This window comes from Episyrphus balteatus, chromosome 1 (assembly GCF_945859705.1).
Source record: "Episyrphus balteatus chromosome 1, idEpiBalt1.1, whole genome shotgun sequence".
NCBI classification, from domain to species: Eukaryota; Metazoa; Arthropoda; class Insecta; order Diptera; family Syrphidae; genus Episyrphus; species Episyrphus balteatus.
The window spans coordinates 74049828-74069829 of record NC_079134.1 but is presented as its reverse complement, the minus strand read 5'-3'; the positions used below and the strand labels follow the sequence as shown (position 1 = coordinate 74069829).

The 20002-nt window shown below is 33.6% G+C and overlaps 1 protein-coding gene across 4 annotated transcripts in view; it reads right to left on the bottom strand.

Annotated features, from left to right (window-relative positions):
- The window catches only part of LOC129905198 (nitric oxide synthase), an 822682-nt gene that overhangs the window by 760831 nt on the left and 41849 nt on the right, over positions 1–20002 (bottom strand). Inside the window, exon 1 of one of the 4 annotated variants that reach the window (XM_055980619.1) lies at positions 16014–16176. The exons of the other annotated variants lie outside the window; for them this stretch is intronic. Coding sequence (XP_055836594.1) covers positions 16014–16106 — 93 coding nt within the window. The 5' untranslated portion in view covers positions 16107–16176. Of the gene's footprint in view, positions 1–16013; positions 16177–20002 lie in introns of those variants that run through there. 4 annotated transcript variants of the gene reach the window in all.

Sequence of the window (20002 nt, the reverse complement as noted above, 5' to 3'; positions counted from 1 at the left end):
TGCTGTTTACTATTTAACGCAATTCACACACGGCCTAAATTGAAAAAGCTAATTTTTGAATCCGACCTTTTAGACTGCTCATATAAACGGGGTATTTATACATATCGCTGACTAAGAAAAATATACATAAACACAAGGCTGGTTCAAAAAAATCGAATTTTTTTTTTTGATTTTATACTCCGATGTCCGATAGATTGCCAGACATCTCTAGAATATACTCACCAAATATGAAATCTTTGTATTAATGGAAATGTCCTTCGCTTTGCAAATTTCCATTTTTTATATTATCCTTCTACTAAAAAAAATCATGTTTTTATAAATCGGCTTTTTAGCAGGTTTCTTTACTTATTCTTGTATGAAATTGAACGCTCTACAAAAAAGGCCTTGGACACCATTTTCGTTTATCTAACCGTTTAAAAGATATTTGACGTCCAAAAATCTTAATTTTGTAAAAAATTAAATTTAATTGAAAAATTAATTTTAATTTAAAAATTAATTAAATTATTAAACATACATACAGCCCTATAATTCTCAGCAAGCGATATTAAAAAAAAATGTTAGTGGGAGCTAATACCAGACTAAAGGTTCCGTAGAACTTTCGGTTTTATTAGGGTGGGCCATTGATTTTCTAGGGTGGGCCTGGCCCACCCAGGACCCCTCCTTCCTACGCGCATGGTAACCATACCGGAAAGCTATAGACAATGACTGGTCGCAGAAGCTGCTCCTTGTAGATCAAGAGTTTTGTTGGCTGACTCAATCCTGTTCTTCTTTTCATCAGAGGGTGAAGGCGATGGAAGGCAAAGTTTGCTTTTTTGAGGATGTTGGAATTCAATAACTAGTTTATTAAACGGCAACACTGTTTGCCTTATCATAATCTCTTATCAGCTGTCATTCTCGTTATCTATCAATTCTCCTTCTCTTCCTGTTTGAACCTTTCAATAAGTAACATGTTAGTTGGTTTACGTTGATAATTAAATCCAATAATATTCTTTAAATCGGTATTTTATTTCACCAGGTTATGGGCCCAGTTTGCTTAAAATTCTTAAAATTATTTAACTAAAAGAAAATTGTTTTATTATTTGGTTCGAAATGAAAGTTTTATTAAAATTTAAATGCCCTAACCTGGAAATGAACACAAATATAATAAATCGTGTCCAGCCATTCAATGGCGATAATTTTGTATCGTGGAAGCCGCAGATGGAGGCGATCCTCCATAAAGTCCGATTAACTGGATATGTTAAAGGGACTTTGCCAAGGCCTGGGGAGTAGGGCGGAGTGAAACTGCACTTTTTTTTCTTTTTTTTTTTCTTCTTCTACATACCAGGGACGGGTGCCATTAGTCATCAAAAAAGAGCATACCAAATCTCTGCCCGATCAAAAAATATCTTGAGGGTTCACAACGCCCTTTAAAATGTACATGCTTGTTGGAAGTAATGTACTGGGAGCAATTTTCAAAAGAGATGGAGCAATGTGCCAAAAAGTTAGAGCGTGTAGGTTCGGTCGAGACAAGAAAAAATCGTATGGGAGGAGGGTCTATTCGACTTCGTTTAGCGGGGAGGGGCAATTTAAAAAGGAAATTATTTAATTTGAAACAAAAAAATATTAAAAATCAACGGTTATACTTACAATAATGTGCTACACCTTTTTGTAAAGCCGTCTTTTACAAAAATGTTTAATATGGCCATTTTCTGGCACAGTTTTTGAAAAATTACCTATTTTTCGAAATCAAAATTTTGAAAAAAAAAAAATTCAAAATTTTATGTAACTAAGTACTACTTAGGTTTTTAAAATTCGATGCTCTTATTTGTTTTTAAACAAAAACAGAAAACCGCATCCAAAAACATCTTGTCATTTTCGAGAAATTAACAAAAAACCAAAACTATTTTTGTCTAAGAAATTTCTTTATTTTTGGTTTTTAAGTGGCTGGATTATGGGGGTTACGGGTGCTCGCCGCCCATGGATTCTTGCAGAAAGGGCCTTAAGTCAATAAAATCGTAATTTTTAAATGAAAATTGAACAATAAATAATAATGTACATGTTTTTCGAATCAAAAAAACTGAGTAAAACAATAAAAACTCAAAAAATTTCATAAATTAACCTTTATGGTGTTTTCATTTTTTTCAAGTGACTTGTGAACCCTCTAAAACTTCTTTGATCGATCTGAAACTTTTTTGCTGTTATTTAAGTTCCAAATGGCACCCATCCTGGCTATGTAGAACAAAAAATAAGACAACTTTTTTTTCACTCCACCCTACTGGGGAGTCAGGGAACTTGTAGCAAGCGTGTGACGATAAGGACATGGACACGAGAGCAGAACTTATCCTGTCGCTGGAGCCAAATATAATTACTCTGGTAAAAGACAAACGATTTTCTAATGATATTTGGACTTTTTTAGCTGAAACTTACGATAGAAAGGGGCCAAGGTAAAAGGCTGAGGAATTCAGGCGCCTTATTAACACAAAGATGGATCCCAATCACACTATGGGCGAGTTTATTCGAGGATTTAAAACAACGGTGAGCAGACTACAGGAGTTGGAGGCTAAGCTATCCAAGGATTTGTTGGTGGTCATACTCCTGGATGGACTTTCTGATGACTACAAAGACGTGCAGGCTGCGTTTGATGCGCAAAGTAGTTACCCGGAGCTTGACATCGTGTGTACCCGGCTGTTAGAAGTTAGTGACCGAAAGAAAGATCTGTCTATGACGCCAAGTACAGCATTCTATTCCAAGGGAAAGCCCAGACAAAAAAGGTTTTTTAACTCCAAGAAAAATAATTCATTCCCTTTCGACTGCCGAAAGTGCGGAAAGAGAGGACATAAGGCGAAAGATTGAACGCAACGCAATGAAAAGGTTAAGAATGTACAATCGACTGAAACCGATGATAACGAGTATGGATTTACAGTTCAAGAACAATCGGCTTTCAGAATTTCGAAAGAAGAAACAGTTTGGTGTCTTGATTCAGGAGCCACGTCACACATGTGCTCAAACCGATCGTTGTTTTAAAGCTTAAAGCCATGTGGTACAAAAACGTATGCGACTTTGGCCAATGGTAACCAAGTTAACATCGTAGGCACTGGAACGGCCATACTATCGGGACGTTCAACATATGCGGAAGAAGACATCAAACTGTTCAACACGCTATATATCCCAGACTTAAAAGAAAATCTCAACCGAACGTGGAATGAAAGTAATATTCGAAGACCGTCATGCCAAAATATACAAAAAGAATGGAAAGCTTTTGATAACGGCAGAGAAGAAGCATGGACTTTTCCTAATCCAGGAGAAACATCAAGCGTTTTTGGCAAGCCATGGTACAAATTCCCTAGAAGTTTGGCACAAAAGGATGGGACATCTAAATCTTGCGTCGCTTAAGCAAATGCTGTCGAAAAATATGGTAACTGGATTGCCAAACCGTCTGGAAAAGGAATGTGATTCGTGCATCTGTGCGAAACAATCAGTTAAGCCATTCATTGTGTGTGATGCCAAAAGAAACAGCAGAAAATTAGAGCTAATCCATTCGGAAGTATGCGGCCCTATGCGTACCGAATCTTTAAGTAGATCAGTTTACTTCATTACGTTCATTGATGATTTTACACGACACATTTCAGTGTACCTCATGAGAAACAAAAGTGAGGCGTTAGATAAATTCAAATCCTACAAAGCCTTTGCGGAAAAACATATAGGTGAGTCTATTAAATCATTTAAAAGTGACAATGGAACTGAGTACACAAACAATAATTTTGAAAAGTTCCTTGAACAAAACGGTATCACTCACGAGTTCTCTGCACCATACACTCCGCAGCAAAACGGGATATCCGAAAGAGCCATAGGACATTGTTGGAAATGGCAAGATGCTTGAAACTTGAAGCTAATTTGCCCGATATGTTATGGGCGGAGTTGATATGCACGGCTGCTTTTATCCGTAACAGATGTCCAACAAAAATGAACGGGAACACTACAGCAGAAGAACTGTGGACAGGAAAAAAGCCGGACGTGTCGAAATTCAAGTGCATCGGAACAAAAGCATACGTTTTGGATAAAGGGCACAACATTGGAAAATTTGACCCGAAGAGTAAAAAGCACATGATTGTGGGATACGAAAACGAATACGGTACATACAGACTTTGGAGACCCGGAACGCGAGTTGTCACTAAAAGCAGGGATGTGAAGTTTGTGGAAGATGTACCAAATGACATAAAAAAGACGGACGAGTCTCAATCTAACCTATACACCTTTAATATTAAACCGATGGATATCGAACAAAAGACTGAAGAGGAATCTGAATCCAGCAAACTGAAAGTCAAGAAATTAGAACCACCCTCACCGGAACAGCTAACTGAACCGCCAAGCTCAACAGATACTACGGAGATTCAACAACCTATGTGCAGCCATCAAATGCAGGCAGAAACCGACATCGAAGAAATCTGCAACGTCGATGTCGATCCGATTAAGAGTGGGTGTCCCCGAATGACGAACTCAGACTTCATGTAAATGAGTTTGTGTGTATTAGTGACCTTTCTTCGCCATACATCTCTCACGTTCAACGTCATCTCAACTCAGTTCTCTCTCGGTATCTTTATTTGCATTCTCTTTCCCTTTCTAGAGAACCAAAGTCATAAAATTAAAGTCTATTTAGGTAGAAAAAACAAATCAGCATCAAGGAAATAGCAAAAAAAAAGGGTTGCAAGCCTTCCAAGTGTGTATTGCGGTTTTGCTTTGCGCAACCGAATTCACTTGTGTTTTCGTTTTCCGTTGGTTTTACTCTATGTGCAAGAGTCATGGTAGGTATATTTATGAAGAAAAAAATGGTATGATATTCAGTGTTGAATTTTTCTATCTTTCTGCACATCTATGTTCCTACATCACTTGGTATTCTATATAACTTTTGCAAGTATTTGTAGGCGCAGGAATCTGATCGACTTTTTTTTTCCTTGTTATAGTATTCAGTGATGATATTTATTTTAGTAGTTTAAAAACAAATTTTTTCAACATTTTTTTTTTGGCAAATAAAACGTTTATTTTTTAAAACTATTAGGTACATATTTGTTTATTTATTTGAATGTTTTTAACTTTTTCTCTCGAATTTGTACATAGATTTATATATTATATTATTAATTGATATTATTGTTATTCATATACAGGGTGTCCCAAAAGTAATGGATCAAACGAAATATGCAGATAGGCCAACTTTAGGGCTCTCAGAATTTGGTAACTTGTTCATCCCAAATCCTTACGGTTTTCAATTTAATGCAGTTTTTGTGAATTATCGAAAAATCTCGACTTTGCAACAGTATTTTGCCTCCTCCGGGCATAATTGATTTTTGTTTTTTACAATTCTTTCACTAAAACATTGCCTAATAATAAGAAATAATTATTTAATCAAAATATTTTTTATTTCATACGCCATTTTGCTGCAAATTATGTAACAGTTCCATGTTTTATAAAAACTCAATTTCTTACTTTTATTTGAGAGGAACATCCCGAAAAAAAATTGTATGGTGTGATACTGGTTTATTATTTTAAAAACTTGCCGTGTTATTGCACTTTTCAAAAATGTATAAAAATTTCCAAAGTTCAAATTAGAACGAAAGATATTACAATTTTAATGCAAAAAAACACGGGTTTTCAGAGCAAAATAACAAACAAAAATCGAGGCTTTTATTCAAAAAGAAATAAACAAAAAACAGTCGAGGAAATGTGTTTATTTTTCTTTGTTATTTTTCTCTGAAAAGGCTTGTTTTGTTGCATTAAAATTGTAATATCTTTTTTCTAACTTCAAGTTTGGAAACTTTTATACATTTTTGAAAAGTGCAATAACACTGCAAGTTTTTAAAATAATTAACCTGTGTCACACCATACAAATTTTTTGCAGTGTGTTGCTCTGAAAAAAAATTAAGTAATTGAGTTTTTATAAAACATGGAACTGTTAATTAATTTGCAGCAAAATGGCGTATGAAATAAAAAATATTTTGATTAAACAATTATTTATTCTTATTAGCCAATGTTTTAGTGAAAGAATTGTAAAAAACAAAAATCAATTATGACCGGAGGAAGCAAAATACTGTTGCAAAGTCGAGATTTTTCGATAATTCACAAAAACTGCATTAAATTGAAAACCGTAAGGATTTGGGATGAACAAGTTACTAAATTCTGAGAGCCCTAAAGTTGGCCTATCAGAATATTTCGTTTGATTCATTACTTTTGGGACACCCTGTATATATGTATATTTTTCTCTTCAATTAAGTTAGATAAAATAAATAAATAAATATTTTTTGTTTTTACATACGAAATTATAATAATAATTTTTTGGATTTTAATTAGTTTTGGTATAAAAACAATACATTTTATTTCATTATTAACCCCTTGTAGCCCCATGTGACATATCTGTTACAAACCAACAAAGTTCCCACAAAAGTTGCAAAAACTATATTTTTCTTCTTTTGAAGCTTATAACATATTTTTTAGATATTGCTTTATCGAAATAGTACATCATATTTTCAATAAATGACACCAATAGTTTTTAACTGGCAGTTAAAGTTGAAAGTTCGGCTTTTTTTGAAAACAAGCAAATTTGTGTAAAAACAACGAAATTCAGAAAAAAATATTTTTTATTTTATTTTTTATTTTTGGATTTTAGGAATCCGCCTAAAAATAAATATTAGAAAGTTTTTTGCTTTAATTTTTGCATTTATCTACAAAAATAAATTATTTAAACTTATTTTTTTACTCCTTAAATTTCGAAATAACTAAGTAAATAATAAAGATATTGAATTTTTAAAAAATACGTGTTTTATTATAGCTAAAGGCTAGTCGATTGACATTATTAATTTTAAATTTCCGATGTTGGGTTACAAGGGGTTAAAAGTAGGTACAAGATACTCAATAGTTTATTTAGAAAGGTGATAAACATAACAAATTCCTTATAACTAAAAAAACAATTTAAATGTAAGACTGCTTTAAATATAATAATTAGTGAATATTGAAAATTAATTTGAAGGTATGGAACGAAAAAAGAAAATAGTGTTACAGATTTAGAAAAATACACATAGTTTTGAAAAATAATAATATTCTAATAGAAAGTAGATCGTTTGCTGTTATATTACGTATTCCATACCCTGATACTTCTTGGAATCCGTGGATCACATAATTCCAATAAAAAATGATTATAAAAAAAATTTAGTAGTTTGTTTTTTATTTTGTCCTCCCAAAATGAGTCGTCTTTTTGTATTTTTATATAAACAAAATCGCATGATGTCCATACATCAAAAAAACAATGGGATCGTTTTGTAATGTGCAGTTGTCCTTGCACTTGATAAAAATAATCGTCGTTTTTTTTTAGTACAAAAGTATCTCCGCTTTTCTGAAGATATTTTAGTTTTTTCTTTTCAACTGCATCGCTTATAGTCAGGTTTTTGACTGATGATGGGCATTTGACTTCACAGATGCCATCTTCGCCTACTAAGCGAAGTTTTTGACTGGTCATATTTCTCATAAGTTTGTTTTGAAAAATTATACAAATGAGGTAATTGAGAAGCAGAATAGTTGTGGGCGATTTCACAGAAAAAGACAATTTCATCTATAAAGTCAAATTCGAAAATTTAGATTTTTGTATTATAATGCGAATAACATTACAGACTGCCTGTCTTTCCAAATTTGTTTTCATAGAAAAAAATATATCCATACAGTTGCTCAGAAGAATACCTAACATGCAACATCATAAATTTATGAAAGAGATAAATAAACCAGTTTAAAAAAAAAAAACAAGAATACAAAAAAAAACTCGTTTATCCTATTCCATATTCTCTCATCCTCTCATTTTCGCGAAAAAAATACAACAACACTTTGCATGCACTTAGCCTGGCGCCAATCCTTTTTTATGGAAAAACCTATGTATACAAACAATATGTAGAATGCAGATACCTAAGTTCATCTTATTCTTTATACCACCAAACAATCACTCGACAGAGCGAGTGCAAGAGATCATGTAGAAACAAAATAAAAGATAATAAAGAGAGAGATACAACTAGCGCCAGCGGAATTTGTTTGAACTACAAATTCCAATACATACGCATTCCATGAATTTCTGAGGAAAGAAATGGAAAGTAGACTCTTTTTCAAAAATTAATTGTAAGAAAACTATTATAGCAATTCTTATTTTCTAACTTGATATTGATAGAAAAAATAATGAAAAAAAAATAAAAAAAATATAACAAAAAATCTAAAAATTCTGGTTTCATAGTACAGTTTATTGTTTTTGGGATTGGAGGGTTACAAAATAATATTTTCCAACAAAATATAGTTTTACTCCATAGTCCATAAACTAAGCTTTTAAATAAAATAAAAATCAAAATCATACTTTGAAAAATATAATATATAAATTTCTTAAACTAATCAATGTGTTAGTATTTGAGTTGAGGTACTTATTTCTTTTTATTTCGATGAATTTTATCAATAATTGCAGAAGTTATACATGTTCAAACATTGTAACATAAGGAAAAATAGCTTCAGTTTCGATTAATTTTTTTCTATGAAAAATACATTTTTAGTTTTTCAAAATAGTTTTACTCCGTAGTTTGATTCAACCTCAATCCAAAATAGAAATAAAAAAAATAAAAATTTTAGTCTAACTAAGAAACAAACCAATGTCTTTCAGGTCGTTCTAAAAGAACGAAAATTTTATCATGTTTTGTTCTCTCTTAATTACAAGTGCACAAATTTGGAAATTGTGGGGATGAAGATATTTAGCCTTGTTTATTATCTATATAATAAAATTTATTTCATTAAATTATCTTTAAAAATGTAAAAGTTATTCACCGATTTGTAAACGATAACCCGATTTTTACGTGGTCCACTCAGCCTTTAATTAAACAATTAAAACATAATTTTTTTATTTTTTTTTTTTATTTTTGGTTTAAATATTTACGCAGCATTTGAAAAAAAAAATAAAAATCAAAACGTTTTAGAAGCCCTCTTCCTAGTTTTACCACTCAAAGCTAAGAAAAAAATAATAAAAAAAACAGATTTTTTTTTCATAATAAAAAATTATTAACTTTGAATTGCTCTATAAGGCACACTGTTTGCGGCGTAAACCTTTATAATTATTTTGTACAATTTACTTTAAATAAATCTTTAAATTTTAAATAAAAACACGACACACTTTTTTTTAATTTGGAAAAAGGAGAATTTTATTTTTCTTGCAACTTGGATGATGGATAAGAATGACAGAGTAAGTGACAGCACAGATGATGAGCAAAAAATGACATACTCGTTAATTGAATTGTCATATTTCAACGAGTTGATTATGCGTTCTTTACATGAGCTGCTTTCTCAGTGTTGGGTGCGTTCAACATTCTCCCCGGGCAAAAGATGTGGTTTTCGATCTTGATTTTCTTGGTTTTGTGTTGGAAATAATGTTTCAAATTTATGTTTCATCTCGGTTTAGACATGAAAAGAAACAAAAAAGCATAAATACATGGCAAATAAAAGGGTTTATGAAAATTATTTTCAACATAAACTACATTGATAGCAATGAAATCTGGTTTGTGTCTTTGCTAAATGTGAATGATACCAAAAATACCATGAAGTTGCTCATACAGCTCCCTTATATGAAACTCGTTAGTTCATTAATAAAAGCAACGAGTTAGACGAAGGCAAACAACAACAACTTGGCTTGTTTGTCAATGGAAAATTCCTTTAATTACGGCATCGGTTGTACTTCATGTGTAATTTTTTTTTGTGTGTTGAATTTTAGTGTAATTGAATGTAGTGAAAAAAGTTAATAAATTGACAAAAAAAGTTGTTGCAGATGTAGCAGATGATCCAGGTAAGTGAATTTTGATGAAATTTGTTTAAGTAGAAGTATAAATTCGATTATTTACCAAAATTAAATTTCAATGCTTTATGTGTTAGAGATGTGCAGCTTATTAGTCATGTGCAATTTGATCACCAATTGTTATACTGCTACTGGTAAAGTGTGATTGAGTTGAGCAACTGCTATTTTTGTAGCATTTGATTTTAAATGTTGAATTTTGAATTAATTTGTTGATTTAATCAATGAAATTACTTCAAATGAATGAAATTTATTATATTTGATATTAAAATGTTGATTTATTCTTATTTTAAGCGAATTAAATTTTAAATACGTTCGATTATTAAGCGAATTACATTTGAATTCATTTTGAATGCATTTGTTTAAATAATTGAGCATTTAATTCGTATTTATTTTAAATTTCGGTACATTTTGTTTAAAGTATATGACCATTTAAACATTTTTTTGCATTTAACTTTGCGTTTTTCGTATAAAATGAGCAAGTTTTTATTATTTTGGAGCAAAATGAAGAAATGAACATTGAGTTAAATTTATTTATATGCGTTTTTCAGTTGAAATGAGCAAATAAAGTAAAATTTGTTGATGAAAATTGTAAGCATTGTATGACGTGATGCATGATATTTTGTATTTGTGTGGATGTGTATGGATGTTAGTGTGGATGTGTGTGGATGTGTATGTGTGTGTGTGTGTGTGTATATATATGTATGTGTGTGTGTATATGTGTGTGTGTGTGTATAGATATGTGTTTCAATTTGCGTTTTCGGTTGAAGTGAGCAACTTTAAGTATTTTTATGACATAGTGCGTTTTCTTTTGAAGTGAGCAAAATTTGAATATTGAAAATACGGAAGGGGCAAAGGATTCGGTATTGATGATTGTGTTTAGATTTGATTTGATAAATTATGTTGATTCTCATTTATTGGTAGTGGACATAGCTTTGTTACCGGTCTTTTAAATTCGCCTTGTTGTGTTTTCAGGTTGACAACTCTGGTGATGTCATCTTTACCTGGGAAGGTTTCTAGAATTCTACCTAGATTCCATTTCGTAGGGGGGAGTCTCTCATCTTTTATCAAAACCAGATCTCCAATTTTAAGTTGAGGTTGCGATTTGAGCCATTTAGGTCGTTGTTGTAATCTGGCCAAATATTCTGATTGCCAGTGATGCCAAAAAGTTTGTAGACTGAATTGGATTGCCTTCCACCGGTCAGTATAACTCGTCTTACCGATCGTAAGGTCAGGTTCTGGCACGGAGTACATTTCAGCTCCAATTAAAAAATGTGCTGGAGTCAAAGCATGAAAGTCATCAGGATTTTCGGTTAAAGGACAAAGAGGCCTCGAATTTAAACACGCTTCGATTTGAGTCAGAAGCGTGGTGAGCTCCTCAAAAGTGAGTGTCCCATTTCCAACAACTCTTTTGAAGTGGTGTTTGACACTCTTCACACCGGCTTCCCATAACCCTCCAAAGTGGGGAGAAGCAGGAGGAATGAAATTCCACTTGGTTCCTTGTGACGATAAAGCTTCAGCAACATTTTTCCAGTCATGAGTGGCATCTTTTAAAAGACGATACAACTCTGACTCAGCTCCTTTAAAGTTTGTGCCGCAATCACTATAGATCTGTCCACAGACACCTCGACGTGAAGTAAAACGTCGAAAAGCGGCTAGAAAAGCTTGAGTAGTGAGGTCACTCACTGCTTCCAGATGAATGGCTTTAGTCGCCAGACAAACGAAAATGGCTAGATAGCCTTTATAAGTTTTTGCTCCACGGCCTTTCCAAGCCCGGATACTAATAGGCCCGGCATAGTCAACCCCGGTATGTGAAAATGGTCTGGATACATTGACTCTAGGCGATGGTAATTCTCCCATGAGTTGATACGCTGGCTTAGTTCTGAACCGATAACAAATAGTGCATTTATGAATGTATTGTTTAACAATTCGTTTAGTTTGAAAAATCCAATATTTTTTCCGAAGATAACCCATCATCAATTGAATGCCTCCGTGGAGCGTTTTTTCATGAGCTTCATGCAGAATCAATTTTGTAAAATGATGATTTGGAGCAAGAATTATTGGATACTGTTGATCATAATGCAGGTTAGCATTCTTCAATCTTCCACCAACACGAATAATACCGTCAGGATCTACGAAGGGATTCAGAGATGCCATGCCTCTGGATTTCATAATTCCTTCAGGAAACATTTCGAGTTGAGCTATTTTCACCAATATTTTGGCTGCATCGTCGAGTTCACTCGGAGAAATCGGTCCGATTTTCCAGTTGGGTATGTAATTTTTGGAATTATTAGTGAAACGTAAAATCAAACCAGTAATTCGAATTAATTTATTGATTTCAGAAGATCTATGCAATAGTTCGTTGATTGGAGGAAAAATTCGCTCGGCTTGATGAACTCTTATTAATGGTTGTGTAGGATACTGAAAAACCCAGGCATCGCATAAAAAGTCTGGCCCGTTCCACCATAATGTATTTTCAAGTAAATCCGATGGCAAAACACCTCTTGAAACCAAGTCTGCGGGATTATGTTGTGTTGGAATATGTTTCCATATTTTGATTGGGGTCAACCGCTGTATTTCTCCAACTCTGTTTCTTACTTGGTTGGTGATGCTCGAATCCACGAGAGAGTAATGGTTGAGTCAGTCCATGCAAATTGCTTGATATTTTTGTTGCCTAAAACTTGAGTTGCATAGTCTAACAACTGGGCTAACATCACAGCACCGCAAAGTTCCAAACGAGGAAGACTAACTGGTTGCACAGGTGCAACTCTGGATTTTGCAATGAGAAGATGCATTTTCGCCTGGCCTTTATCGTCTTCGACTCTCAAGTACACTGCTGCTCCGTATGCTTTTTCTGAAGCGTCACTGAAACCATGTAACTCGACTCGAGATAAATCACCGATGGTTTCTACCCACCTTGGAAACTGGATCTTGTTAATAGCTATCAAGTCATTGTAGAAAACATTCCATTGTTCCAGAAGTGACGATTCGATTTGTTCATCCCATGACAACTTCTTCGCCCACAGTTGTTGCATAAACATTTTCGCCTTTACAATGCATGGAGCAATCCAACCCATGGGATCAAAAAGTCGTGCTATCGTTGATAGAATGAATCGTTTTGTCGGCTGTGGATTTGGAAGCGGATTGTAGCAGAAAGAAAATTTATCAACGGAAGGAAGCCAGTGGACACCGAGCGTTTTAACTCGTTCCGAATCTTCTGGAGGCATTGAGAATGAAGATTCCCGTTCTCCTGTTGGAATGCTCGATAGTACCTCATCAGAGTTGGAAGTCCATTTACGTAAGTTAAATCCAGCTGTCTCTAACGTTGATTTTATTTGTTTTATTTTCTCTTTAGCTTCTGCAACTGTGTTTCCTCCAGATATTAAATCGTCTACATACATCTCGTTAAGGATCATAGAGGATGTAATTTGATTTGTCGAATTATCATCTGCTAGCTTTTGTAAAGTTCGGATCGCAAGATATGGAGCGGCTGCTGTACCAAAGGTAACCGTATTAAGCCTGTAAACTTTAATAAGTTCATCAGTATTTTTTCTCCATAGAACCAGCTGATAATTTTTGTCCTGCTCTGCTATCAAGATCTGACGATACATTTTCTCAATGTCAGCTGTAAAAGTGTATTTATACAACCTCCACCGAAGAATTATGTCGCAGATATTTTGTTGAAGTGCTGGACCTACCAACATAGCATCGTTCAAAGAAATTCCATTTGATGTTTTAGCGGATGCGTCAAACACCACCCTTAATTTCGTGGTTGAACTGCTTTCTTTGATGACAGCATGATGCGGCAGGAAATAATGCTGATTTTCTGGTAAGCTGTTCTTGTCGACTTCGCTCATGTGACCCATTTGAATATATTCTTCGATGCACTCTGAATACTGGTCTCGAAGTTGTTGATTTGCATCAAGACGCCTCTCAAGTCCATAGAATCGCCGTAAAGCACTTTGATACGAATCGCCAAGAACAGGATGAACATTTCCCTTGAACGGTAATGCCACTTGATAGCGTCCATCAACTGTCCGTTGAACATTGTTGATAAAATGATTTTCGCATTCAACATCTTCGGCTTTTAAGTATGGCTTGAACGGTGCTTCTTCCAATTCCCAGAATATTCGAAGGTCTGTTTGTAAAATTTGCAAAAAACTTCTGACTTGTTGACTTGATTCAGATACAATTGGAGCCTTTCCGAATAAGATCCATCCCAGTGTTGTATTTTGCATGACTGGCATCAACTTGTCTGTTGGTGGGATGAGCTCCGGCAACAAAAGTTCGGCTAAGACATCACTGCCAAGCAAAATATCAATTTTGGATGATTTGAAAAATTCAGGATCAGCGAGCACATAATCGTTGAGATGGGTCCAATTCTCAACGTGAAGGGTCCGGGCCGGCAAATGGCCAGTCAGTGACTTTAAGACATAAGCCTGCACTGTTGTTGCAAAAGTGGAATGGTGTGAAGCAAAAGTGATATCCACCATTTTAAGAGATTTGCCACTGCTGACTAAACCCAACCCGGAAACCCCCATTTGAGTTGCTTGAGATTTAAGCTGTAGCAATTGGGCAGCATACTCTGTGATAAACGACGCCTCAGAACCAGAATCCAACAATGCTCGCATCGTCAACCATTCACCTAACGAAGACTTCACTTTCACAAGGGCTGTTGCCAGTAAGACTTGAGAGTTTTTTGTTTTACTACTGTGATGAGAATGATGAGATACTATGTTGCTGGATGTCGACGGTTGTTTACTTGAACTTTGGAACGAAGGAGCTTCTGCATTCAAACTTGTACTTTGGGTATTTTGCTGCACCTGGTTTGGCGGGTTGTTGTTTATTACCTGATGTTGTAGCGGCTGAGAGTTGTTAGCATGTTGCTGCCAATTCGAAGGTTGTTGACTAGGCTGAAAAGAAGTATTATTTACATGCAGTAAAGTGTGATGTGGTTGTTGGCAATGAAAACACCTACGACCACTGGGACAACTATCTGATGTGTGACTATACCCTAGACAGTTTCGACACAAACCCAATTTATTTATAACCTGACTACGATCGGTAACACTCATTTTTAAAAATTTATTACATTTTCTTACAGCATGTTGATTTTTCAGGCATATTTTACAAGTAAGTTTCGATTTTCCAGATTGAGCGTGAGCGATGAACGAATTTTTGTGAGAAGAACTCCGTGATGTGTTTGATGAGCTCTGACCGTGCTGCTGATCGACTGCTTCCAGTGTCCGGAACCTTGTCTCAAGGAAGGATGTAAATTCCTGGAAAGTTGGCAACTGCTTCGGATTTTCTCGATCGTTCAGCTTCTCCTCCCACATCTGTTGAGTTTTCCCAGGTAATTTTCGTACTAGCAGAAATATTAGTATGGGATCTAAATGCTCAACTTCAATTTTTAGATTTGCAAGGCTGTGGATCACTTGTGTCGAAGTGTAAAGAAGATCTTTGATCGACTCCACACGCTCCTGAGTTAACGACGGCAGGTTGAACAGTGTATTCAACTGGATATTTACAAGAACGCGAGGGTGATCATACCTATCCTTCAGCATTGACCATCCTTTAGCATAGTTTCGACTTTCAGTACTCAAAGTCAGCAATAACTTTTCTGCATCTCCTGTCAAACTCGTTTTTAAATAATGCATTTTTTGTATGTCGGAAAGCGAATCTTTGCTAGCAACTAGCGATACAAACAAATCGTGAAAATTTGGCCAATTTTGATAGGAGCCATCAAAAGAAGGTAATTTAATAGCTGGAAGATGAATATCCTCCTTTCTTACCTCCTTTTCTTTATCAGCAACTACTTTTGATACACTACTGCTGCTGCCACCCAGGCTTTGCAGCGAATCAAACAACTTTGCTCTAAAAACGCAATAATTCTCACGAAATTGTTCGTATACCGATCCTACCCCAGCATCAGCATCCACATCCTTTTCACCAACCTCATCAGATTCTAAAAAATCATCATAAATTTTGTTTACGGATTCCCACAACTCTTCCAGCAATTTTATCCTAGTTTGGACATAGTTTTCGGAAATGGCCTTCCCTTTCTTGCCGAAATTTTCAACATCTTTTTTAAGTTGTAAAATTTTTGCATTTAATTTCTTCGTTGCCATTGTAATTGATTGCAAATTGATAATAAATGATAAAATGTAAAGAAAATTTTACTCACTTTGAAAGCGGCAAAATGGCGTCTTCTCCTCGTGATGTATATTTCTCCTTTATAACACACTTCGAACCACACTTTGGTTAAATCCTTTAACATCCACTTTATTAAATTATATTTTTTCAATTTAACTTTGAAGGCTCGAAGGACCAATGTTTGCGGCGTAAACCTTTATAATTATTTTGTACAATTTACTTTAAATAAATCTTTAAATTTTAAATAAAAACACGACACACTTTTTTTTAATTTGGAAAAAGGAGAATTTTATTTTTCTTGCAACTTGGATAATGGATAAGAATGACAGAATAAGTGACAGCACAGATGATGAGCAAAAAATGACATACTCGTTAATTGAATTGTCATATTTCAACGAGTTGATTATGCGTTCTTTACATGAGCTGCTTTCTCAGTGTTGGGTGCGTTCAACACACACCAATAACCCAAATTGAAAATTTGTTTCGAATAGGTACTCGAGCTCCAAACATTTGTGAATCCAGTGATCTAAAAAAGTTTTTCTAAAAGTTTTTCACTATATTATGAATATTGCAAGCACTTTTGCCTAAATGGGCCACTGTGCGTTGTTTACATTTCCCCATTATGAACAATATTCTGGGGTTAATGTAAACACAAAGTTTTGGCTTTGATGCTGTTCAAAGCAGGAGCCCGTACTTAAAAAATTATCTCTTTTAAATGAAGTTATTTGGGGTTTAGTATAATCACAGATAATAAATTATACAGATCGTCGCCTGAGAATTGTTTTGTCGTATACGCCAATTTTGGAATTTTGGGAAATCGCATTTTAAGGTTTGAGCTTTTATAAAAAAAAAAACTGGCCGATAGATTTTTTTCAATTTTTAATAGAATATTTTGTGGAATATCTTCTTTATATTTATGTTGTCAAAATTGTCACATCTATTTTAGTTTTCAAATTATCAAGGTTTTTATCCAAAATCAGTTTGTCGTAAACGCCACCAAAATCAAATTTTTTTTCCATCCCGTACACGTACGACAAAGTAGGCGCACGTACAAAATTCCAATACTAAAAAATAAATTAAAAAATTTTCACAGTTCGTTTTTATTTATTAATTAAATATTTAAAAAATAGTTTCTTATTACATAGAAGTAGTATTGGTTTGACTTAGAGGCTCAATTATTAAAATAAATATATCTAAAATAAATAAAAACCAAAAAATATGACCATAAACATAAAAAAAATTTAAAAAATGTCTTAACAAAAAATAAAAGTCATCCTATGGCTATGAAATATGAAAGAAATAAAATAAAAATAAACCAAGTTTGGTTAAATTAATATATGGTCATAAATAAAAGTAAATTAAATAAATATCAAACTAAAGAATTTATTCTAATTTTTTGATTTGACGCTTCATAATATTCTTGGTCTGATTTAGGCATAAATATAAAAAGGCTTTTAATATAAATAATCTTATCCTTAGTTATCGAGTTAGATTTTTTAGTAATTTGAAGACATTGGCTGAACAAATTTACAGGAGTTGCTATGGTAGACTTTTTATATGTTTTAAATATTGATGAGCTTTTATATTCCACTTTTCTACCGCTCGCTTTATTAAATAGTGTAAAAGTATCATCAGTATCATAAATTTGCAAAACAATAACGCAAATTTAGCGAAGAACAATGGCGCCTTAAAAAAATAATTTTCGACCAGCAGGTGTTTTTTGCGAGCGGGTGCAATAACAAAACTCACAGCAACCCCTTTTCGCTTCGTTCACGACAACGCGCATGAACGAAGAGGTGCCGCGGGCTTAGCGCCCACGACTACAGTCGACTTGTTGATCTTGTGTGTTCGATACAAGATCAATAAGTATACAGCAATAAAACAGCAACCTTTTTTTCACTTTACTTCGTTGAAGACAGCGCGCGTGAACGAAGTGACAAGATCAATAAGTGTACAACAATAAAACAATAAAACTGCGACATTTTTTCACTTCGCTCAAGACAACGCTCTTGAACGAAGCGGCGCACACTGGGGATTTTGCGGAAAAAAGTCCAAAATTTAAAGTTCCTCGGAGAATATTTCAATAGTATTTCTAAATTCTAGAATAAAATCTGAATCAAAATCAGAAAAAATTACTAAAATCGGACTTGTAGTTTACTTTTTAGAGCTTTGTAAAGGGACAAGTTGTTGAAAGTATAAAAAACGAAATGAAAATACCCTCAAATTAAAGCTGTGTAATTTTTTTTAGCTTGAGCCGACTCATACACTTTTCTTTTTCCATAAAGAAGCCATCGTTTGTCTATTGTAAATCGAAGAAATTATTAATTTTAAAGATGTTGATTATTTTATATAATTATTTAAAGAAAAGAGAAAAAAATGGCTTGATTTTTCCATATTTTTGTGTATATAATTTTAGCTACACTTGCCTACAGTTAGAGACTATTAAAAACTTTTTCCTTATGAAATTCCCTTTCGATGAAGGCCAAATTTGGGTGCCACCAGGTGCCACTGCGTTTTTTATTGGTAATTGAAAACTTCATTTGGTCGCAAAAATCATTTTCTTAAAAATTACTTAAAATAACAAAAAAATATTAAAAATCAATGGTAACACTTACAGTTATAAATGACACTTTTTTTAAAAGCCAAAATATTAGGCTTAATTTGAGCTTTTAAATTAAGTTCTTTAAGTGAATTGTTTTTGAAATAATCGATTTCAAAGTCAAAATTTTGAAAAAAAAATTTAAAAAAACATATCCAATACTATTTTTGACAAGGCTGGGGATTTGAATTCAATTTGAATAATGAAGAACACTGCCTTAATTAATTCCTTACCAAACACTGAAAACCATATGTTTCTATGCCTTCCAGTTTTCGAGAAAATTGAAAAGTAAAAAATCTCCTTTTTGTCAGATTTTTGTTTTTTTGGCTGCAAGCTTGAAATTCTTATCCGAAAAGACAAATAGAGAAAATAAAATTAGTTCGTAACACATTTTTTTACAAATCTACTACAATAAAATTACATTTGATTTTTTGAACTTGGCTCAGAAAAATTAATTTTCGTTATATGTAACTGAAATGTATGTACATAATACATTGAAAACTATTCAAATTAAAAACGAGTGAAAAGGGATTATGCGTCTTATTATTATACATTTTATTAATGTCTCAAGATTTAAATTGAAATTATTATTGAAAAATACAGATCATCTGACCCATTCCTTTATTAAGAAGGATCAGAGTCATTTAATTGAGGAAAAAATGGCTCTCTTAAAAGAATAAACTTTTGAAAAATTTGTATAAAAAAATGAAAAAAGTGTTTTTTTTTTTAATAATTTTTAACTATAATTTGGGTTTTTTATTTTGCGTGGACGTGGACCTCGACAACAGTACCTACTATGAGTTATTCTTTTCCATTTAATGTATTTAAAATCGGTGAGGTGGTTCCAATAATACAAAAAAATTAAAAAAAAAAATGCTATAAGTACAAGTAAATTGAGAATCGGAATTCTTTATTACTCTCACAATTTTTTTAAAAGGGCGTGGCAGTGGGCGGAAATGAATAATAATAATTTCTTACGACGAAAACTGTCATCCCTGAAAATTTCATTCAAATCTATTCAGTGGTTCAGTTTTTATTTAATTTTTTCCGCACTCCCATACAAATTTCCCCAGTGTGCGGCGCCCGCGACCCACGGTCGACTTCTTGATCTTGTGTTCGATAGAAGATCAACCAGTGTACATATTTATAAGCGATACTTGTGACCGAGGATGAGGTCAAGTATCTAGCGGCAGGAACAAACGACAAGAACCATGACAAAATTAAATACATATGAGATGTCTCTCAGATGCACATTTTTCTTCCTTGCACCTCTAGGAATAGTGCAAAACCTCAAGTAGCGCAAAGCTTAATGCAGCCCTTAGTTTTTAATTTCATTGTCCTTATAGCACATGAAGTCCTTATTTTTAATAAATACTTTTCTAGTAGGTTTATTATATTTGTTTATATTCTATTTGGGTCAT